Source organism: Carcharodon carcharias, chromosome 4 (assembly GCF_017639515.1).
Source record: "Carcharodon carcharias isolate sCarCar2 chromosome 4, sCarCar2.pri, whole genome shotgun sequence".
Classification (NCBI taxonomy): domain Eukaryota; kingdom Metazoa; phylum Chordata; class Chondrichthyes; order Lamniformes; family Lamnidae; genus Carcharodon; species Carcharodon carcharias.
The window spans coordinates 2935552-2960705 of record NC_054470.1 but is presented as its reverse complement, the minus strand read 5'-3'; the positions used below and the strand labels follow the sequence as shown (position 1 = coordinate 2960705).

General features: G+C 41.7%; 1 protein-coding gene across 5 annotated transcripts in view; it reads right to left on the bottom strand.

Moving 5' to 3' along the window:
• Positions 1-25154, bottom strand: part of apc (APC regulator of WNT signaling pathway) — a 258558-nt gene that overhangs the window by 52256 nt on the left and 181148 nt on the right. For all 5 annotated transcript variants that reach the window (XM_041185629.1, XM_041185627.1, XM_041185626.1 and 2 more), the window contains 4 exons: positions 13619-13727; positions 10507-10620; positions 9953-10036; positions 7068-7175 (listed from right to left, as the gene is read on the bottom strand). In XM_041185629.1, coding sequence (XP_041041563.1) covers positions 7068-7175; positions 9953-10036; positions 10507-10620; positions 13619-13727 — 415 coding nt within the window. The remainder of the gene's footprint in view (positions 1-7067; positions 7176-9952; positions 10037-10506; positions 10621-13618; positions 13728-25154) is intronic.

Genomic DNA, 25154 nt, shown 5'->3' with positions numbered 1-25154 from the left:
GTGGTTTAAGACAGCAGCTCAAGGGCAATTAGAGATCAGCAATATATGCTGGCCTTGCAAGTGACAGTCGAATTTCACAAATGAATTTAAAAAAAGACTTAGTTTAAATGCTCAATTTATACATTTAAATTAATTATACAGTTTCTGGCGAATACCCCATTCGCACTCTAAGGTCTTGTGGTAGCTCTTGTAACCTGTAAACTAATAAGTGCAGGTTATGGGTTCAAGTTGCTGGTAAACTTGATCTGATTATTTCCTTTGGTGATAATACTTATTTTTCTATAGCAATTTACAGAAAAAAACTGAATAAAAATAGGCAATTGCAAAACGTGCAGCAGCTCAGGCATTTACAAAATGTGATTAGAACAGGTACAGGAGTAGGCCAGTCAGTTTATCAACCGTACTTCAGCATTCACTTAGACTATAGCTCATCTGTACCTCCACTCCATCAACCTGCTATTGTTCCATATGCTTTGATAGCTATACCTAACAAAAATCAATTGATTTCAATCTTAAAGTTTCAAATGTCTTAACCCTACAGTGCTCCCAAATTTGGATCCTGAATGGCCTGGTGCTAATTTTATGTTTCCTCGTGCTTGATTGCCCCACTGGAGGAAATACTTTCTCTATATCTATCCTATCAAATGCTTACAACATTTTTAACACCTCAATCAGATAGTCCTTCAATTTTCCATACTCAAGGAACACAATTCAAGCTTATCCAACCTATCCTCATAATTTAACACTCTTAAGACCTAGTGTCATTCTAGTGAATCAGTGCTGGACCCACTCCAAAGCCAATATATCCTTTCCAAGGTGCAGTGCCCAGAATTGAACAGAGTCCTCCAGGTGGGGTCTGATTAAGGCCCTATACAGGTAAAGCAAAACCTCATCTACTTTGTATTTCAGCCTCCTTGAGATAAAGGCCAATGCACTATTAGCCTTTTTATTACTTTTTCTATCTGTCTACTAGCTTTTAATTATTTGTGTAATTGGACTCCCTCTTTTTTGCTCCTCTACAGTTCCTGGTTTTTGCTATTTAAAAAGTAGTCCAATTTATCTTTCTTTGGTCCAAAGTGGAGAACATCACATATGCCCTCCACCTGCCATAGTTTTGCCCAGTCAATTAGGATTTTCAGAAAAGAATGTTGCTTTGTGTTACTGGTGAATGTTAAGTTGTCCAATGTAAAATATTACTTTTATATCAATGAAACCATTTTACAGGCTTGATGAAGTTATTGTAGTAACTGAAAAATAGTTCTGGAACGTCAAGCTGATTGACATACCTAAATCAGATCCTTCTTCTAAAATCAATTGTGCTAATTAGATGAATGTACAGGAAAAAAGTTACTTTGAAAGATGTGCTTCTAGCACTATTTGTCATCACAGAATATTTTGTAACGGGTGACATTTGAGTTTGACAGAAATATTGTAGAATCATACAGCATAGGAGGAAGCCAATTCAGTCTATCGTGCTGGTTCACAGAAAGAGCTATTCCATTTCCCCATAGCCCTGTCTTTTCTTTTCAAGTGCATATCCAATGCCCTTTTGAAAGTTATTACTGAATCAACTTCCATCACCCTTTCAGACAGTGAATTGAGATCATAACAGTTTGTTGCGCAAATAGATTCTCCCCACTGGTACTTTTGCCAATTTTTAAAACGTGTGTTCTCTGGTTATCGACTCAAGCGCCAGCGGAAACAGCTCCTTCTGGTTTACTCAAGTGAAACCCTGCATAATTTTGAACACCTCTAATAAACCTCCCTTAACTTTCTCTACTCGGCAGGGAACAAAGTCTTCTGAACCTTCTTCAGGGATTAAGGATGACGCTCACAATTAGGCACAAATAACTGCCATTTCTAAAGGTTTTGTGCAACGTCTTTGCTTATACTCTATGCTTCTATTCATAAAGCCAAGAATGCCATATGCTTTGATAGCAGCTTGTCCTGCCAATGATTTGCGGATGTAAAGCTCCACGTTACTCTGCTCTTGAACTCCTTTTTAAAATTGTACCATGAATTCATATTGCCTCTCATTTCTCGTCCCAAAATTATCACTTCACACTGCTTTGTGTGATCATCTGCTGTATGTTTGCTCATTTCACCAGTCAGTTTGCTTCCATTTGAAGTTTGTTGCTATTCTCCTCACTGTTTACTATATTTCCAAGATTTGTCTCATATGCAAACTTTGAAATTGTGTCCCTAACTACAAGTTTATCAAAAAGAGTGGTAGTTCCAATACCAGCTTCTGCGGGACACCATTCAGCCAGAAAAACAACCACTCACCACTACTTTTACTCAACTGCATATCCATGCTGCCACTGATACCTGATTCCATGGGCTACAATTTTGCTAACAAGTCCATTATGAGGTACTTCATTAAACGCCTTTTCAAAGAGCTGATGAATAACCTGTAGACTGGTAAACACCTAATGGAAACTATAGTTGAAATAGCTTTCTGCTGGTCTCCCATTTTGCACCCCCAATGTACTTGAGTTCATCCAAAATTCTGATGCTCATAGCCTAACTTGCACCAAGTCCCATTCCCCCTTTACCCTTGTGTTTGCTGACCTTTGCTAGCTCTAGGTCAAGCAATGCTTTGATTGTAAAATTCTCATTCTCGGCCAGGGATATAGCCCTCCTCCAGTCCTGGCCTCTTGCACATTGAATTTTATCATTTCATCATTGGAAGCCATGCCTTCAGCTGCCTAGGTCCTAAGTTCTGGAATTTGCTTTCTAATCCAATTTGTCTCTTCACCTGTCTCTCCTACTTTAAGAATTTCCTTGAAACCTATCTCTTTGACCAAGCTTTTGGTCAGTTTTCCAAATATCTCAAGCGGCTTGCTGTCAAATTTTAAGTGATAATGTTCATGTGAAGCACCTTGGACCATTTTACAATGCTATAAGCAATATATAAATTAAGTTGTTGCAATTATTCAGGTTTTTAAATTCATTCATGGGATGTGGGCATTGTTGGTTAGGCCAGAATTTCTTGCCCATTCCGAATTGCCCGTCAGAAGGTGGTGATGAGCTGCTTTCTTGAACCACTGCAGTCCATGTGGTGTAGATACACCCACAGTGCTGTCAGGGAGGGAGTTCCAGGATCTTGACCAAGGGACAATGAAGGAACGGTGATATATTTCCAAGTCAGGATGGTGAGTGTCTTGGAGGGGAACTTCCAGTTGGTGGTGTTCCCATCTATCTGTTGCCTTTGCCCTTCTAGATGGTAGCGGTCATGGGTTTGGAAGGTGCTGTCTAAGAAGTCTTGGTGAGTTTCTGCAGTGCATCTTGTAGATGGTACACACTGCTGCTACTGTGCGTTGGTGGTGGAGGGAGTGAATGTTTGTGGATGGAGTGCCAATCAAGCAGGCTGATTTGTCCTGAAAGGTGTCGAGCTTCCTGAGTATTGTTGGAGCTGCACTCATCCACGCTCATGACTTGTGCCTTGTAGATGGCGGACCGGCTTTGGGGATGCAGGAGGTGAGTTACTCGCCACAGGCTCTGACCTGCTCTTGTAGTCACAGTATTTATATGGCTAGTCCAATTCAGTTTCTAGTCAAGATTAACCCCCCAGGATGTTGATAGTGGGGGATTCAGTGATGGTAATGCCATTGAACATCATGGAGTGATGGTTAGGTTCTCTCTTGTTGGAGATGGTCATGGCCTGGCACTTATGTGGTATGAATGTTACTTGCCACTTGTCAGCCCAAGCCTGGATATTGTCCAGGTCTTGCTGCTTTTGGACATGGACTGCTTCCGTATCTGAGTCGCCGCAAATGGTGCTGAACATTGTGCAATCATCAACGAACATCCCCACTTCAGACCTTATGATGGAAGAAAGGTCATTGAACTAGCAGCTGAATTTGGTTGGGCTGAGGAAACTACCCTGAGGAACTCCTGCAGTGATATCCTGGAACTGAGATGATTGACCTCCAACGATCACAACCATCTTCCTTTGTGCTAGGTATACCCCCTGATTCTTACTGACTCCAGTTTTACTCAGGCTCCTTGATGTCACACTTGGTCAAAAGCTGCCTTGATGTCAAGGGCAGTCGCTCTCACCTCACCTCTGGAGTTCAGCTCTTTCACTATGTCTGACCCAAGGCTGTAATGAGGTCAGAAGCTAAGTGATCCTGAAGGAACCCAAACTGAGTGTCAGTGAAGTTATTGCTAAGCAAGTGTTGCTTGGTAGCACTGTTGATGACCTCTTCCATCACTTTACTGATGATCAAGAGTAGACTGATGTGGCAGTAATTGGCCAGGTTGGATTCTTCCTGCTTTTTGTGCACAGGACATGTCTGGACAATTTTTCACTTGCCAGGTAGATGCCAGTGTTGTAGCTGTAGTGGAATAACCTGGCTTGGTGCATGGCACATTCTGCAGCACAAGTCTATTGCCGGAACAACGTCAGGGCCCATAGCCTTTGCAGTATCCAGTACCTTCAGCTGTTTCTTGATATCACATGGAGTGAATCGAATTGGCTGAAGACTGGCATCTATGATGCTGGGGACCTCCGGAAGAGGCTGAGATGTATCATTCACTTGGCACCTCTGGCTGAAGATTGTTGGAAATGCTTCAACCTTATCTTTTGCACTGATGTGCTGGGTTCCCCTTCATTGAGGATGGGGATATTTGTGGAGCCTCCTCTTCCTGTTAGTTGTTTAATTGTCCACCACCATTCATGACTGGATGTGGCGGAACTGCAGAGCTTAGATCCGATCTACTGGTTGTGTAATCACTTAACTCTGTCTATCGCATGCTGCTTGTGCTGTTTGGCACACCAGTCCTGAGTTGTAGCTTCACCAGGTTGACATCTCATTTTTAGCTTTGTCTGATGCTGCTCCTGGCATGCCCTCCTGCACTCTTCATTAAACCAGGGTTGATTCGCAGGCTTGGTGATAATTGTAGAGGGGGATAAGCCGGGCCATGAGGTTACAGACTGGAGTTGAGTACAATTCTGTTGATGCTAATGGCCCACAGCGCTTCATGGATGCCCAGTCTTGGAGCTGCTAGATCTGTTTGAAATCAATCCCACTTAGCACGGTGGTAGTGCCACACAACACAATGGAGGGTATCCTCAATATGAAGACGGGGCTTTGTCTCCACAAAGATTGTGCGGTGGTCACTCCTGCCGATACTGACATAGACAGATGCACCTGTGGCAGGCTATTTGGTGAGGATAAGGTCAAGTATGTTTTTCCCTTCTTCTTGGTTCTCCTCACAACTGCCGAAGACCCAGACTAGCAGCTATGTCCTTTAGGACTTGGCCAGCTCGGTCAATAGTGGTGCTACCCAGCCACTCCTGGTGATGGACATTGAAATACCCCATCCAGAGTATATTTTGCATCCTTGCCATCCTCAGTGCTTCCTCAAGTGGTGTTCAACATGGAGGAATACTGATTCATTAGCTGAGAGCGGATGGTGTAATTCTTTTGATTAAGTCACAACTGACTTAGCTGTCTACCACCAAATCTAGCTTCACCACATCAAGTTCTACTGGGGCTTGCTCTCCTCTAGCAAAACAGCTCATTACTTTTTGATCCTGCAAAGTATAGATGCCAACAAGTTAATTTTATCAATTACCTACCATCTCCTTTAACCCATCTTCTTTGACCATTTGACCCTCACCTCTAACATGGGTGAGGAAATCATACCTCGTCATCAAAATAGAGACCATCTCTTCAGCTGTTTTCTGCTACACTCCTCCCTTCCCTGGTCCACTAAGATATTATCCCATCAGCCCTGCCTGAGACTTTAAATATCCCCATATCTCCCATCTCCCTTTCCAAACTGATTTTATTTTTCAGACCTACTGCTTATACCTTTGTCAACATTCCCACTAAACTCCTGATCACCTACTTTCCCTTCCTGACCCCCACTTTATCCAATTTTCCAAAGGTTTCCCTCTGTTCTGTTCTCAACCTTAATCCGATACAATTCTAAAATTGGTTATTAGATTTTAGAAGCTATTTATGAATTTAGTTCAGGAAGTTTTTTGTAAATTACATTTTATTCCTACACGTATTATCATTAAAGAGACGTCAGCTGCATGTAATTTTGGATGGATTTTGGTAACATTGTACTTAAACAGAGAGATGCAATGTGCTGGACACCGATCCATAGAGGCTTTGACTACATGGTGCAGCAAATAACCTGCTTATTCAACCAACAATGGAAGCTTCCTTTAATTTTGCTTGGTTGCTACCAATATATTTTCCAATCCTAAAACTTTAAATAACCTGATCAATTTGAGAGAGATGCTGCAGAATAGATTATCTATATTATTCAGCAGGAAAACATACATTTAGTCATCATTTTGATTTGACTGTTCATTTTAGATAATAAAGCAAATAACTTGCAGATATGGGCATATGAATAACAAGCTTTGGCTAGGTTATAGAAGATCTAGTTAATAAAGCATTGGCTTACTTCTCTATTTATATGATTTCTCAGTTTGAGTATAAAGCTAAATTAATTAGATATAATGTTCCTATTTCACATTCCTATAGGATTTCACTTCATTTTATAATGCAAATCAATTTTCCTTCTGCATTTCCTTTTTCATTTACAAGGTTAAAAGGTTCTTCGGCCTATGTTTTATGAATATGAGGACAAAACGGTATTTCAATAGTCTATATAAGGTGCTTAAAATAAAACAGTGATTAAAGAAAGTTAATCTAAAAATCAAACACAACTGTATATACTTTAATGTTCACCAAGCTATCATCCTTAATCCTTATCAGTATTGCTGCATTACATCTAATCAAATGGAATTAGAACTATATTATCAGTGTTTCCATTATGGATTTGAAAACACAAAAAAAACCAATATTTTTCTCTGAAATGTTATTCTACAATATTACGGAAAATATAATTACTTGAATGAAAAACCACTTTAATGTGCAGAGGACTAAGCTAAATTGTCAAGGCCATTTTGAGAGAGAGAGAGGGAGGGGGAGAAAAATACATGTGCACACCCTGTGACAAGAAATCCACCAAGCTATATGTGTTGCTGCAACGCATCCTCATGATCCTCTTATTTAGTACAAAATCAAAAATCTCTTTACCTGCCCACTCCCTGTAGTACCCATGCAGGCTTCTGTTGTTTCCTGACAATCACTCGGTCGTTCTGCATCATGTGACGCTGTCTGTTCATGTTTAGTTTGCGATGACTTCTGTTTAAAGAATAGCCTTGGTGTTAAATTTAGAACATACAATTATGATAAATTTTTATGCCTTCCTTGCCTCCATGCTGCATCACTGCAATGTAACTGTGCTCACTGCTTTACTCCTGAATCTCTAGCTGAAGAGATTAGCAGCAAGCACCGCCCTGCTCAGTGACATGACTTGATGAAAGCACTGCACGTCCACTGAGATCTAACAGTGTGTCACAATACACAGACACAAAGGAGGTGCTTGGAAAGCTATAGTCTTTTTCTGACTGTGATGTTAAAATGACAGGATGTAAGAAGTCCTCTGGGGGTGGATAAGAATGCATGAAGCAGTTCTGAGAGCATTTGGTCACATGACAAACATTCTAAAAATCTATGGTCAATACGATCCTACTCATTGAATAGCCCATTTAATAGAATAAAAATACGAAATAGCCTCAGGGCAGGCAGAAGCATTCTTTCTATTTAGTGCACCCATTTTAGACAGCTTGTCATTAAAATAAGTGTTCTTAAAATTTTCTTTGGGAGCAGTCATCTATTAGGAGCACTACTTATGCCTAAAGTATCAAAAATACTACAAATTAAAATGAAAAATATATGCAATATCACAGTTAAAAACAGTCACTACTGACTGTAGCAGCCATGGCTTAGCGGTAACATTCTCACCTGATCCATAAGCCCCTTTTCAGAGACTTGAGTACATACCTTAGGCTTACACTCCAGTGGAGTACCGAGAGAGTGCTCCAGTGTCGGGGAGCCCAAATGCCCTCTCAGGTGGATGTCAAAGATGACAACAGTGCCTACACCTCACTGATTGTAAAAGATGTTAAATAAATGCAGCTCTTTCTTTTTTTATTGAATCTGAAATAAATTTGAATATTTAATAGATGGATTACCAAGTCCAAAAACCCATTCAGGTACCTGATGCTAACAAAGGGGATCCTTGTGGTTTTACAGCTGCACCATGCATGATAGAAATGTGACCATCTGAGTAAATCAGACATGCTATATTTCTATAAAAAGAAAATGCTTATGAAACATAGAAATAATGAAAGCAAGCCATTATAATTGGCAGAAAAAAATGCTGTCCTGGCTACACTTTTAAAAGTATGCTAGTCCAAGAGGCAATTGCCTTATTTTAATTATTTCAAGTACAGTGTCAATTGTCTGGTGCTGTTGGGCTTCAGTGCTCCCCGAAAAATATAGTCACTTAGTTTCCGTTAGTTAACGTGCTTTTAAACATCGCATTGGTTTATCTGATTGATATTGGTCATGTCATAAATGAAATCTGAAAAAAAAATCACAATCAGAAAATTTACTTTTGTTTCCTGCTGTGGCTAAAATAGGTTCTTAATTTTAGTCTTATTTTGAACCAGCATTATTGCAGGAAATTTATCTGTAAGGTCCTTTAGCCTGGGGGTAATGCATTATAACGAGGCAATGTGCGTTTAGACATAGGAATCGATAAATGGGATACAAAAGCTGCGAAATTCAAACAGTGTAGTTATGTACTTAACACATCCACACAAGTTTCCTTGATCTTTTACACTGGGTGTTTACATCCTGATTATGAGTTTCTAAACATAAATACATAGGAAATTTTACCCCATACAGATTATTCCCCGAATTATTTATGGTGTGCCTACTCTCTAAAGGAACCAGATAATGTAACTGTATTTGCTCAAAAAAAAAGCATTATTTCATACAGATGATGAGAGTACTTCTGAACATTCATCTTTAATAAAATACAATACTTAGAGGGAACTCCAGTCTGTCTTCCAAATTTCTCTCCACCTTTCCTCTCCTGAAGACTGGGTTTCCAACTGAGCTGCATTCCATAAATACCTGCAACTCTCCAATACCTAGCTCTAAGGGCCATGGTTCATGTGCAACCAGAGATTGTGAAATTTGGCAGACTATTTGATTATGGGAACCCGAAAGATCAATCCAAGTCTGTCCTCACCCAGGATTCGTAAATGTGCACTGCGCACTTTCTGGAAGAGTCAGCAGAAACTATACTAAAGCTTCAATTTTTTCTCCTCTTTACCCTCAGTGGCACCATCCTGATTGAATCAGCTAAAACAGTGCTTTCCCTCCCCTCAGGTCACTCTTTGTTTGAAGAAGTTCCTGACATCGTCCAAATCTGCCTTAACCAAGCTTGACCCCAATTTCCACCATCATGGTTTAGTTTTGCAGATCTAATTTGAGTAAAAAGAAATCCCTACATTGTTTAGCAAACCAAAAAACAAAATTATCTATCAAACATTGCCATTTTTGTTAGCATTTTTAAAATATTGAGGTCTGTAAACTAAAATGCATTTGACAAAGTTCTATACAGAGGCTACAAATTAGGCTCAAGGTGGTGCAGGTTAAAGGTAATCCCCAGTAGCATTTAGGAAACTGTTAATAGTTACAAAACGCAGCTGTCATTCAGTAGTTGTACAGTATCTCCCAAAAACAAAAGTTAACTGCATTCCTGCTGAAATGCACAAAATATTTTATTTCCCTCAAACATGTTAGTTTCAGAACAAAATGTAATTGGATTATTAAATAGGTAGTTTGATGCAAAAAAACATGTTTAAGAATCAAGTGATCCTGAAGCCTTCTAGTTTGGTGCTGCTGCCCCAGCTGACAATGAGCAACCATACAAGCTAAAGTTCCAACTTATTCACAGAAAGAAAACTGCCTTATTCCAAGTTTTGACTTAAAAAGCGAGCAATGCAATCAGAATAAATTCATAATTCCAATGCTAAATAACAGACTATAAAAGACATACTGACCTCAGTTTCTGTTGCCTGGGACTGTAAGTGCTGTCGCAAACGAAGCATATCCTTCTCTATTTGCTGAATTCGTACTACTCTCATCTGCATTAGGATGAACTGAAGTTAGAAAAAGAAACTTTCTTGCCTAGCCAGTTAAAGCTGCACTGCTACAATACTTATATCTTTTGCACATCTTATGTTCTTGATTGGATGAAAAACTGTTCATAGAACTGTCTCTCTACTCTTTACAGAAGAAGAAAAAGTTGCAACAGAATTAAGAGTCTGAAATCTATGACTATTTTATCATAACAAATATTTTGAAATTCACGCATCCAATACCAACTCCCTTTGCTTTTCAAAAAGGTTGACAATTTATCTTGAGGTTTTAATTTAAAATGAAACTCCAGTGGCTAAATGAAACAGGAAATAACAAACTATTTTGCTCAACTCCTATAAAATTCACAGATTTGTTATTTTTGAGCATGGTTATTTTCTCAAGGTTATTTCATGTTTTAATTATTCTATATGAAGACATCATAATATTCTTTAAAATTGCACAATTTTGATACTACCTGAGCTCGCTTCTCCATATCCTGGCACGTTCCCAGCTGTTCTTCCATTGCAGATCGAATTTGCCGTGCTTCAAACTCTAACTGTCTTCTAGTCATGTCTGTCTGCAGAGAAAACTGTCCAAAGATGGCCAAATCAATAGAATTAAAGTTTCCATAATACAAGGAGACAATGGAACTGGCCTCACCCATCCCATCTTCGAAATTTATTGCTGGGTGTTGCACACATCCTTTTCTCTTCTGCCTTCATCTTGTTTTAACAACTTCTCACCTTTCTTAAAATCTTCAGCAATAAAAACTTCAGCGATTGCAGACTCACCCTCAGAATGCTCTCTCTAAAGCCTGCCTACATCTTCTATTCAACAGTCTCTTCAAAATCTACATTTAATTAAGCCGCATGCACAATGCTACTATTTCTCCCATCTGGTAATTTTCACCTTGAGTTGTTTTATTAAACTAAAAGTGCCAGAGATGAACATTTTGCTGCTATGTAGTGTGCCCTTGGTCACAAAGTAATAATGCTAAAGAAGTTCAGGCTAATAATATTATACCAATCCTAGCAGCCACTTCTTATGGTGAAGAAATCCTGTCTTCATACTGAGGCCATCTTCCATCGTGTTGTGTGGCACAACTACCGTGCTAAATGGGATAGATTCAGAACAGATCTAGTAGTTCAAAACTGGGCATTTATGAGGTGTTATGGGCCCTCAGCAGCAGGAGAATTATATTCAACCACAATCCGTAACCTCATGGCCTGGCATATCCCTCACTCTACCTTTACCATCAAACCAGAGGATCAGTTCTTGGTTCAATGAGAATTGACGAACAGCATGCCAGGAACAGCACCAGGCATGTCCAAAAATGAGGTGCCAAACTGGTGAAGCTACCAACACAGAATTACTTGCATGCCAAAAATCAAAAGCAGCATGCTATAGGGTTAAGCAACCCCACAACCAATATAACAAAGCTTTGCAGTCCTGTCGATCGTGAATGGTGGTGGACAATTAACCAATCAGAGAGGGGAGAAGGCTCCATGCACATCCAGATCTTCAATGATGGTGAAACCCAGGGTATTTGAAACTATCTTCAGCCAGAATTACTGACAGCATGGTCCATCGCCACCTCCTCCTGAGCTCCCGATCATCACAGAAGCCAGACTTTAGCAAATTTGATATAGTCCATGTGATAACAAGAAATGAATGAGTGCACTGGATACAGGAAAGCATATAGGCCAAAACAACGATACCTCTGTTCCAGAACTCAAAAGGGGAGGCAGTGGCATAGTGATATTGTCACTGGACTGATATTCCAGGGTAATGCTTTAGGGATCAGAGTTCGAATCCCACCATGGCAGATGGCGAAGTTTGAATGCAGTAAAAATCTGGAATTAAAAGTCTAATGATGATCATGAAACCATTGTCGATTGTTGTAAAAACCCATCTGATTCACTAATGCCTTTAGGGAAGAAAATTTGTTGTCCTGGTCCTGGTAGGCCTGGTCTGGCCTACATGTGACTCCAGACCCACAGCAATGTGGTTGACTCTTAAATGCCCTCTGAGCAAGGGCAATAAATGCTGGCCTAGCCAGCGATGCCCGCATCCCATGCTTGATTAAAAAAAAAACTAGCTGGGTCTCTTCTAGCCAAGCTGTTCCAGTACAGCTACAAAACTGGCATTCACTTAAAGTGGAAAATAGCCCACATAAATTCTATCCTCAACAAGCAGGCCAAATTCAGTCCACCCTTGATCATCAGCAATCAAGGAGCACTTGCTCACCAATAATCTCCTTACTGATAATCAGTTTATATTCTGTCAGGACCACCCGGCTCCAGATTTCATTAAAGCCTTGATCTAAACATGACCAAAAGAGCTGAATTTCAGAGATTAGGTGAGTTAAGTCCATGACATCAATACAACTTTTGACTGAGTATGGCACCAAGGAACCCTAGTAAAATTGATGTGAAAAAAAAAGGGGGAAAACACTCCACTGGCCGGAATCATACTGAGCACAAAGGTCAATCACCTCAAGCCCCAGGACATTGCTGCAGGAATTCCTCCTTAGATCCATTCATCTTCAGCTGCTTCATCAATGACCTCTACTCAATCATGGGGTCAGAAATGGAGATGTTCGTCAATATTGTACAGTGTTCAGTTCCATTCACAACTTCTCAAAGAATGAAGCAGTCCATGACATCCAGCAAGACCTGGACAACAGCGTTGCTGCTAAGTAGCAGGTAACATTTGTGCCACACAAATGCCAAGGAATGAACAATTCCATCAAGAGAGTCTAACTAACTCTGGTGACATTGAACAGTATTAAAAATGCTAAATCCTCTCCCTCAACACCCTGGAGGTCACCAATGACCAGGAACTTAACTGGGCCCACCATATAAATACTGTGGCTACAAGAGCAGGTCAGGGATTGGGTATTCTGTAGTGAGTGACTCACTTCCTGACTCTCCAAAGCCTGTCTGCCATCTAAAAGACACAAGTTAGGAGGGTGATGAAATACTCCCACTGCCAGGAAGGGTGCAGCTCCAACAATACTCAAAGAGCTCAACACCATCCAGGAAAAGCAACCCACTTGATTAGCATCCCAACCTGCATCTTAAAGATTCAGACAATCCACAATTCAGCACCAGGGTTACAGTGTATGCCATATACAAGATGCACTGCAGCAACTTGTCAAGGCCTCCTTTACACTTCCCAAGCCTGTGACCTATAAGAGCAGAAGGTGCTAGGGAACACAACCACCAGCAAGCTCCCCCACAGGTCATACACCATTCTGATTTGGTATTATGTTGCAGTTCGCTCATCATTGCTCAGCTAAAATCTTGGAGTTCCATAGCTAACAGCACCGAGGGTGTACCTTCATTATGTATACAGCAGAGGTTAAAGAAGGCAGTTCGTTCCAACCTTCTCAAGAGCATCAAGGGTTGGGCAATAAATTTTGGCTTTGCCAGTGACACCCACATCCCATATGTGAATAAAAAACAATCCAATGAAATGAAAAATTACAGATTAGAGTTTATTTAGCTAATAGAGGAAATTTACAAAGTTACATGTTCTTATCTATATAAACAATTAATAATCAGCAGAAATTCAACTTAACTTACATTTTCTGTGAGAGGGAGATTATCAATCCTCTTGGTGAGATTTTGAAGCTGTGCATAATACCAATCCTTTTCCTTCTCTTCCTTTTCAATCTCAGCAAGTAATAAAGACCTTACAAACAAAGAGAAACTGTACAATTACAATGCACTTATTTTACTTGGCCTATTTACATGTTCTAAAGAAAGTTATCAGTTTGTGGATAGATGCAATTCTGTCTCTATTTTCTCCAGTGATTCTCCCATGGCATTTTGCAGGTTCATTTAAATGTTGTGTTGTAAAGACAGCAGCTTTATGCCACATAATGCACAATGGATTATTCTTATGCTGAAAGTGAAACTACACCGTTACAGACACTATGTGTAATTGTTGTTAAGTAAACAGAGTCTCAGGTTAATCAGTTCAATAATGACTGGACTCACTGCAGTCCCAAAGATTACTGCCGACACCTGCCTAGCCCTCTCACAGCCTCCTCCCTCCACATTCCTTGTTCCTCCACCCTACCCCAATGACTGCTTTGCCAACTGTGTGGGGATGTGTAGCTGACATCCGCAGTTTGGTAGTCTAATTTCAAGGTGTTGGGGAGGGGGGGGGGGAGTTCTAATTTGTATGTGGCCTTGAGCCCTGCAGCCAGTTTGTGCCAGCAAACTGCTGCTATCCAATTGCTCCCTCTTGAGATCTAGTTCCACAAGTATATTGATGACACTTGGCTCCATCACCTGTCTCAGCTCATATAGCTCCTCTGCCCTTTATTGCTCTCTCCTCCTCTAAGATACTCCTTAAAATCTACTTCACTGACCAAGCTTTTGGTCACCTGCCCGAATATTTGCTTATGTGAATCTGCGCCAGGTAATACTCCTGTGAAGGATTGGGACATTTTACTGCATTAAGGTTTCTATACAAATTCAAACTGTTGTTGTGTTGTCAGGCAAATTGTCTGCCATCCAGTTCTGGGTGAGATGCAATTTCTTCCAGTTAAATGGTGGGAGGATGTTGGGATTGTTTTTGGCTTCTGCCACAATCTCTGTGCCATTCACCATTGACTCCCTCTCCCTCCATTATCACAGCTTGCAGTTGTTGGGAATTTTGGCGTTCTATTTTATCCCAAAATTAGCTTGTGACTCCATATCTTCTCAATTACAGAAAGTCTGCCAACTTTCATCTGAAGAACATTACATATCTCTGCCAGTGCTTTAGGCATCTGCTTCCAAAATCCTCATTAGGCTTTGTCTCCTACAGACTTGAATGTTCCAAAACTCTTGGATGGCCAAATGAACAGCTGTCACTCGCCTCCCATTCTCCACCTTCTATAAACTTCTGCGCATCCAAAACTCTGCTGCATGTATTGTATTCCCACCAAATCCCAAACATTTTTCATCCCTGTGCTCGCTTGCATACATTAACTTCAGATGCTCAAACTTTGAATTAAACTTTTCATTCTTGCACTCAAAGCCCTTCGTGACTCTTCCTGATCTCTGTAACCTCCTTCACTCCTACAACCCTCCAAGAGCTCTACATTCCACCAACTATTCCTTCTTATGCATATGCCACTCCTCTTTCGACCTTTGGTGGCTGTATCAGCAGCTGTCGAAGGTCTAAGTTTTGGAATTCCACATCTAAACCTCCCTCTCCCCCTTTAATATCCTCAACAGAAGTTACCTCTTTGATCAAGCTTTTAGTCACCCCTTCTAATTTTTCTTTGGTCCTGACTCAATTTCTGTCTTTGTATGCCTTGCGATATTTTTCCATGGCAAAGGTACAATATAAATGCAGGTTTTTGATGGTGAATGATATTTTTTGATTCTATTGTCTTATTCCTAATAATTCTCCTCAAACTTTGCAGTGCTTGATATTGTTCCTCTGTTGTCCAACAAAATAGCTCTACTTCCACATTATCCAAATGCAATAAATGCATCACCAACAATAACTCTCCACTGGTTGGAGTCATATCTAGCACAAAGGAAGATGTCTGTGGTTGTTGGAGGTCAATCATCTGATTCCAGGACATCACTATAGGAGTTCCTCAGAGTAGTATTCTAGGCCCAACCATCTTTAGCTGCTTCATCAACAACTTTCCTTCCATCATAAGGTCAGAAATGGGGATGTTCACTGATGATTGCACAATGTTCAGCACCATTCATGACTCCTCAGACTCTATGTCCAAATACAGCAAGACCTGGACAATATCCAGGCTTGGACTCACAAGTGACAAGTAACATTCGCGCCATACAAGTGTCAGGCAATGACCATCTCCAATAAGAGAGAATCTAACTATCGCCCCTTGATGCTCAATGGTATGACCATCACTGAGTCCCCCACTATCAACATCCTGGGGGTTACCATTGACCAGAAACTGACATGGACTAGACATTATAAATGCTGTGGCTACAAGAGCAGGCCAGGGGCTAGGAATCCTGTGGTGAGTAACTCACATCCTGACTCCCCAAAGCCTGTCCACCATCTACAAGGCACAAGTCAGGAGTGTGATGGCATATTCTCCACTTGCCTGGGTGAGTGCAGCACCAACAACACTCAAGAAGCTTGACACCATCCAGGAGAAAGCAGCCCAATTGACTGGCACGCCTTCCACAAACATTCACTCCCTTCAGCACCAACAAACAGTGGCTCCAGAGTGTACCATCTACAAGATGCAATGCAGAAACTCACCAAGGCTCCTTAGGCAGCACCTTCCAAACCCATGACCGCTACCATCTAGAAGGACAAGAGCAGCAGATACATGGGAACACCAACACCTAGAAGTTTCCCTCCAAGCCACTCACCATCCTGACCTGGAAATATATCGCCGTTCCTTCAGTGTCACTGGGTGAAAATCCTGGAACTCCTTTCCTAACAGCACTGTGGGCATACCTACACCAAATGGACTGCAGTGGTTTAAGAAGGCAGCTCACCACCTTCTCAAGGGCAACTAAGGATGGGCAATAAATGCTGTCCTAGCCAGCAAACCCCACATTGTGAATGAATCAAAAAAATCTAAAATAAAAACAGAAAATGCTGGAAAAACCCAGCAGGTCTGGCAGCATCTGTGGAGAGAGAAACAGAGTTAATATTTCTTCAGAAGAGTCATGTGGACTCGAAACGTTAACTCTGTTTCTCTCGGCACAGATGCTGCAGACCTGCTGAGTTTTTCAAGTATTTTCTGTTTTTATAACATCTAATTTCTCAGGAATAGCCATGAACTCCATGGCTATTGTTGTTACATCCAACCTGCCCTAGTGAGTCAAAACTCCTTGCAGTTCAATGTTAGCAAATGGATGACTTCAGTTTAAGCTTTTATCAGCTTTTATGCGCCCTGTACTGTGGCTTCATTACATTTGGTGATTCCATGCTCAGACTGAACCCGATTGTATCCTGCCTCATCGCATTGCCCAATTCGGTTGGGCTTTCAACGCACCTCTGATCTGTCATTAAGAGATTGCCTAGGTTCTTATCATGCCCTCTACTGTAACAACTTAATATTCATCTTGTCATGATTCACCTTATTGTGTTTTTTGTTGACATTTGTGCATGTAACCATCATAAAATTTAGCTCATCCAGAACTCTCTTGCCCGATACAGCTCTTGGATAAAATCACCACACCCATCATCCCCCATGCCCCAGTAAATCAATTTTGAGATCTCTCCTTGACCTAGGAAATCTTCAGCCATAAGTTACCATTTGTTCCTCTGACAGTCAGTTTGGTTCACTGGTAGCACCGCATCTCCCACTCAGAAATCGTGAATTCATTCCCTTTTCCAGAACTTGAGCTCAGCACAGCTGATGCTGAGAGCGCGCTATGTTGGAGCTGCCAACTTTCAGTGGACACTTGAAATCCAGGCTCCATCAACTTGTTGATTTGGATGGAAAAGATCCCATGGCAGTATTCTATCACTTGTTTCCTAGCCCCTCCTATATCACAGATTAGGCTTTAGCCAAGATTTCGGAGCTGCCCTTCCGAAACAACATCCCTTTTTCTTTTTCCCTGCATTCTTATAAAGGCTGGTTTTAAAAAAAATCCATATTTTTGACTGTCTCTTTGGTTTTGTTTTTCCTCCCTGCCCAAATCTTTTCGTTTTATCTTTTGCCATTATCAACATTTCTTTACATGAAGAATATTACATATGAAGCACCTTGGGACATTTTACTATGTTAAAGTTTCTTTATAACTGCAAGTTATTCTAAGTGGAAGCATTTGTCAATACGGCCCAATTATTCATTTACATTATAAAATAAAAACTTCTGGTCAGAGAGATTGGATTGGCCTTTAATTACTTATCAAGACTGGATTTAAACTCCAGTCAAAAAGTGAAAATGGCAGTCTGCTGTACCACTGTGCCACTGATTCTGAATCATGGCTTTCACACACGGTTGTCTTGGGTTCTGCAGTGTCATTCTTCATTAGTTTGAAGGATCAACTTTCAGTTGGTTTAAGGTAGCAACTGTTATCTTGCTACTAGTGATTTTGCTCATTTTTTTCCCTCTTTAAAATATACTTATCTGTGGGCCTCACTCAATTGTATATTTCTGTTTGAATTAAAATATTGGTCTGGACTTTGCAGTCAATGATAACGCTCACCACTGACTATACTGAAAGATGTCGACAAATATCTAGTGATCCCTGTGGCACTGATTTCACCTTTCCTGAAATGAATTTCATGCTGGTGGCAGCTGTAGTGGATCTTGGACATCCAGCAACACTGATGTCATCAAGCAGATAAAACATATTGAAATCACATACAGCAAACCAGGAAGTAACAAGCAGATTTTATAATTTTACAAAAAGGAAAATAAAAATTAACTGTAATATCATAAAAAAATTACTACTTTAAAATATGTATGGAATTTTTAGCATGGGATGGGGAAATTTGACATCCCACAAACACAAAATTAGATTTGTAGGGCCAGAGAGGTTTTTCTTGTGATTATGGTTTTTTTTATGCTGTTAAAAGTCCAATTGCAGCTCATTCAAGGGTTTTTACAGCAATACTGGATGTTCATATCAAATCAGTGATTTCCATCTGCAAGAACTTTAACAGCGCACCCTGTGGAGGAGCAGGGGATCACTGACAACAGTTTCCGGTTTTCGCTTTTAACTGAACAAGTGTGGACTCCACAATCTGAGTAAGATGTGATTGCTGGCATGCATTTTGAGAAACTAAGACTATTTCCACTGAAGCAGAGAAGGCTAAGATGACACAGGTTTTTAAAATAATAAGGGCACATCCGGGCAATTTTCTACTTTGTTGGTTCAGTGCCAATGTTGCAGCTGTATTGGAACAGCTTGGCAGGAGCTACGATAACTTCTAGTTCACAGGTCTTCAGCGCCAAAACTGGGATGTTGTCGGGGCGCAGAGTCTTTTCTGTGTCCAGTGTACTCATTCATTTCTTTATATCACGTGCAGTGAATAGAATTGGCCGAGAAGGACCCTCTACTTCAGCCCTCGTCTTTTGCACTCATCAGTTGGGCTCTGACCTCTTGGGTTTTGACCTGATGACTAGGTTTTGTCATCGCCTACTCTGTCTATGGATGCTGGTTTGGTGTTTAGAGTTCTGTGTTCGATATTAATCAAGTTGGCACCATATTTTCAGGCAATCTTTGTGTTGCTTCTGGCATGCTCTTCTACACTCCTCATTGAACCAGAGTTAGTCTTCTTGCTTTATGACGATGATGGAGGAGTAATGAATTTATAGATAGCGGTGGAATACAATTCTGCTGTTGCTGGTGCCCCACAGCAGTCATGGATCCTCTGTTTTGAGCTGCTAGATCTATTAATCTATCCCACTTAGTGCAGTGGTAATGCCTCATGACAAGATGGAGAGTGGTTTTTTTTTGTGTAAATTGTATTAACACTAGCATGCCTGTTATAAGCGGAGACAGCTGTTTCTCTGTTCAAATGACCTCCTATTCCCACTTACTGGTGTTTTTATCACCTGAGCAGCTATTGCTTTGTAAAAACTGAGGTCCAATACTTAATGCCTCTGCCATGCTTTCTCTCTCTAGTACAAGCTTGCCTCTTTCAATTCTTAATAGCTACTACAAAATTCAGGTCTCAGGTTCAGTGATTGTCAGTTGCTTTTGTAAACAGTCTGAGCTTTAAGGGCGGGGGAAGGCAAAAATACTACGGAATTGTTTTAAGTAAAACATAGAATGCTAGAAAAATTGACCAAGACAGGCAGTATTTGTGGAGAGAACAGCCATTAATGTTTCAAGTATGGATTTCCTGACTGAGGACATCTAACAACGAGATTAGATATAGCTGTGCACATAGCTTTCCCAGAGGCTTCCTTGGATGATTTGCTACGTTGTAGGGGATTGGTCTTGTATATAGGAAATAATTTATTTCCACATAGCTGAACCTCAACAAACATGCCAAATTTTACTATGTAGGGGCTATAATTGATTGGTGTTGCTGGTCTTGTAAACAAATGCTGTTCTGTACTTCCTTGTTTGCGCAGCACACAGGAGCTTTGTTTCACAGAATAAGCCATTCGTTAAGAAAGTATGCTATTGCTAGTGAAACTCAGCAGGTTTTAACAGTAGACGTCTACTTTTTGAAGCCCTATTTAGCGATTATTTGTTATAACATGAGGCAGAATTAAGTATTACTTTCAGCATTAAAATGATAAACTCTTAATTGTTGACTAGCTATATATGCAGCTGATTTTTATTTACATAAATGTATTGAATTCAGTCCCACCCTCGTTGAGTGCTAAATTAAACTTATCATGTTTAAAATTAGACCATTTGAGTTTTGTGGGCACGTTTCTTCACTGATCTAGTGCTTCTCTGGATCTAGTGCTGATTCTTCTGTCATTAGTGCTTTTAGTAAAAGTAATTTTGGAAAAGATGAGTGGAGTGAACATTGAACATGTAACTGGGGAACAGTAGTATACCCGTAATCTATAACTTCCATTCCATCAGTCTTGGCTAGAAACTTACTGATACGTTTTAGTGAGCAGTTACGTCATTTAGGGCTCAGCCAGCTCGGTCAGTAGTGGTGCTACTGAGCCACTTTTGGTAATGGATGTTTAAGTCCCCCACCCAGAGTACATTCTGCGCCCTTGTCACCCTCAGTGCTTCCTCGAAGTGGTGTTCAACATGGAGGAGCACTGATTTATCAGCTGAGGGAGGGCGGTACGTGGTAATCAGTAGGAGGTCTCCTTGCCTATGTTTGATCTGATGCCATGAGGCTTCATGGGGTCCAGAGTCGATGTTGAGGACTCCCAAAGCAATTCCCTCCCAACTGTATACCGCTGTGCTGCTACCTTTGCTGGGCCTGTCCTGCCAGTGGGACAGGACATACCCAGGGATGGTGATGGTGATATCTGGGACATTATCTTTAAGATCTGTAAGATATGATTCCGTGAGGATGACTATGTCAGGCTGTTGCTTGACTAGTCTATGATACAGCTCACCCAATTTTGGCACTAGCTCCCAGATGTTAGTGAGAAGGGCTTTGCAGGGTTGACAGGGCTGACCTTGCTGTTGTCGTTTCCAGTGTCTAGGTCGATGCCGGGCGGTCCGTCTAGATTCATTCCTTTTTTTGATACAACTGAGTGGCTTGCTAGGGCACTTAAGAGTTAACCACAGTGCTGTGGGTCTGCAGTCAGATGACAGATTTCCTTCCCTAAAGGGCATTCGTGAACCAGATGGGTTTTTACAAAAATCAACTTTTAATTCCAGATTTTTATTGAATTGAGTTTGTGGGCGAGAGTTTGTGTGCGCGCACTTGTGTGCATGCATGTGTATGAGAGAAAGAGACAGAGAGAGAGAGAAGCAGAGACACGCATACTCACCCTCGACACTCTAATGGTCATCTCTGTTAATTACTCTTTTTTTTATATTATCAATTTATTGCTCTGACATTGCTATATTTTTGCTCAACAAGTTTCTTCTTTCTTCATACCTCAACTTTTTTTTGAAATTCATGTCTAATAATGTGCCAAACTTTATCTTCCCAGAATTTGCTCATCAGTCCCTTGAGTGATACAAAAAATTGGGGATGTGGACCCAGACGCAAAAAGGTTGGATGAGCCTTATCTTTACCATCCGATTCAACCAATCCCTGTGGTGTAGGGAGGTCCACATTCTGACTTTGGGTAAAGCAGTTTCTTTTGACTTGCTCATTGGATTTCTTTGTCACTATCTCACATTGGCAGCCTCTAGTTATGCTCTTCTCCACAAGAGGATAAATTCTGTATGTATACATTCTATCAAAACTTTTCATAATTTAAAAACCTCTATTAGGTCACCCCTCAGACTTCTTTTTAGTGAAAAGATTCCGGTATAAAACTGTGAAGAAGTCAATAAAAAGGAATGAAACCGGATGGACCGCCTGGCATCGATCAAAGCACCGGAAACGACAACGGCATGGCATACCTAGCCCTATCAACCTTGCAAAGTCCTCCTTACAAACATCTGGAGGCTGGTGTCAAAATTGGGAGAGCTGTCTCTCAGAATAGTTAAGCAACAGCCTGACAGTTATAATGACAGAATCATACCTGACAGATCATGTCCAAGACATACCATCACCATACATGGGTATGCTCTGTCTCACCGGCAGGACAGACCCAGCAGAGGTGGTGGCACAGTGGTATGCTGTCTGGAGGAAGTTGCCCTGGAGTCCTCAACATCGACTCCGGACCCCATGATATCTCATGGCACCAGGTCAAACATGGGCAAAGAAACCTCCTGCTGTTTACCACGCACCAGCCCTGCCTCAGCTGATGAATTAGTACTCCATGTTGAACACCACTTGGAGAAAACACTGAGGGTGGCAAGGACACAGAATGTACTCTGGGTGGGGGACTTCAGTGTCCATCACCAAGAGTGGCTCAGAAGCACTACCACAGACTGAGTTGGCCGAGTCCTAAAGGTATTGCTGCTAGACTGGGTTTGTGGCAGGTGGTGAGGGAACCAAAAGGGAAAGAAGTATTTGACCTCATCCTCACCAACCTGGCTGCCACAGATGCATCTATCCATGATCGTATCGGTTGGAGTGACAACCGCACAGTCATCGTGGGGACGGAGTCCCGTCTTCACATCGAGGACACCCTCCATTGTGTTGTGTAGCATTACCACCACGCTAAGTGGGATCAATTTCAAACAGATCTAGCAACACAAGGCTGGGCATCCATGAGGCACTGTAGGCCTTCAGCAGCTGCAGAATTGTACTCGAACACAATCTGTAACCTCATGGCCTGGCATATCCCCCACTGTACAATTACCGCCAATCCAGGGGATCAACTCTGGTTCAATGAAGAGTGTAGGACGGCATGCCAGGAGCAGCACCAGGCAGACCTAAAAATGAGGTGTCAACCTGGTGTTTCATGCCAAACAGCAAGCTATACACAGAGCTAAGCAATCCCACAACCAATGGTTCAGATGTAAGTTCTGCAGTCCTGCCACATCCAGTCGTGCATGGTGGTGGACAAATATAGCTACAACCTTCAGCCAGAAATGCCGAGTGGATGATACATCTTGGCCTCCTCTGGAGGTCCCTAGCATCACAGGTGCCTGCCTTCAGTCAATTCGATTCACTCCACGTGTTATGAAGCTGAAAGCGCTGGATACTGCAAAGGCTATGGGCCCTGAAAATATTCTGGCAATAGTACTGAAGACTTGTGCTCTAGAACTTGCCGCACCCCTAGCCAAGCTGTTCCAGTACAGCTACAACACTGGCATCCACCCAGTATTGCGGAAAATTGCCCAGGTATGTCCTGTGCACAAAAAGTAGGGCAAATTCAACCCTGCCAAGTATTGCCCCATCAGTCTACTCTCCATCATCAGTAAAGTATTGGAAGGGGTCATCAACAGTGCTATCAAGTGGCAGTTGCTGAGCAATAACCTGCTCACTGACTCAGTTTGGGTTCCACCAGGGTCAGTCAGCTTCTGACCGCATTACAGCCTTGGTTCAAACATGGACAAAAGAGCTGAACTCCCGAGGTGAGGTGAGAGTGACTGCCCTTGACATCAAGGCTGCATTTGACTGAGTGTGGCATCAAGGAACCTTAGCAAAACTGGAATCAATGAGAACCAAGTGGAAAACTCTCCACTGGTTCGAGTCATACCCAGCACAAAGGAAGACGATTGTGGTTGTTGGAGGTCAATCATCTCAATTCCAAGACATCACTGCAGGAGTTCCTCAGGGTAGTGCCCTAGACCCAACCATCTTCATAACAAAAACAGAATTACCTGGAAAAACTCAGCAGGTCTGGCAGCATCGGTGGAGAAGAACAAAGTTGACGTTTCGAGTCCTCATGATCCTTCAACAGAACTAAGTAAACATAGGAGGGGGCGAAATATAAGCTGGTTTAAGGTGGGAGGGTGGGGGGAGAGAAGTGGGGGGGAGATTGTAGGGACAAGCAAGCTGTGATAGGAGCAGATAATCAAAAGATGTCACAGACAAAAGAACAAAGAGGTGTTGAAGGAGGTGATATTATCTAAAAGAATGTGCTAATTAAGAATCGATGGCAGGACACGCAAGGTACAGATAGCGCTAGTGGGGATGGGGTGAAATAAGACTAAAAGGGCATAAAAGGTATAGATTTAAAAATAATGGAAATAGGTGGGAAAAGAAAAATCGATATAAATTATTGGAAAAAGGGAGGGGGAAGAAATGGAAAGGGGGTGGGAATGGGGGAGGGAGTCTAGATCTAAAGTTGTTGAATTCAATATTCAGTCCGGAAGGCTGTAAAGTGCCTAGTCAGAAAATGAGGTGCTGTTCCTCCAGTTTGCATTGAGCTTCACTGGAACAATGCAGCAAGACAAGGACAGACATGTGGGCAAGAGAGCAGGGTGGAGTGTTAAAATGGCAAGCGTCAGGGAGGTGTGGGTCATTCTTGTGGACAGACCGAAGGTGTTCTGCAAAACGGTTGCCCAGTCTGCGTTTGGTCTCTCCAATGTAGAGGAAACCGCAACCATCTTCAGTTGCTTCATCAATGACCTTCCTTCCATCATGAGGTCAGAAGTGTGGACGTTCACTGATGATTGCACAATGTTCAGCACTGGTCACGACTCCTCAGATACTGAAGCAGTCCATCTCCAAATGCAGCAAGACCCGGATATTGTCTAGGCTTGGGCTGACAAGTGACAAGTAACATTCACGACACACCAAGTACTAGGCAATGACTATCTCCCAACAAGAGAGAATCTAACCATTTCCCCTTGACAGAAAATGACACTTCCATCACTGAATCCCCCCACCATCAACATCTTGGGGGTTACCACTAACCAGAACCCGAACTGGACTAACCATATAAATACTATGGCTTCAAGAGCATGTAAGTGGCTAGGGGTCCTGTGGCAAGTAACTCACCTCCTGACTCCCCAAAGCCTGTCCATGATCTATAAGGCACAAGGAATGTGATGAAATACTCTCCACTTGCTTGGATGAGTGCAGCTCCAACAACACTAAAGAAGCTTTACACCATCCAGGACAAAGCAGCCCACTAGGTTGGCACCCCTTCCACAAACATTCACTCCCTCTATCACCGACGCACAGTGGCAGCAGTGTGTACCATTGCAAGATGCACTGCAGAAA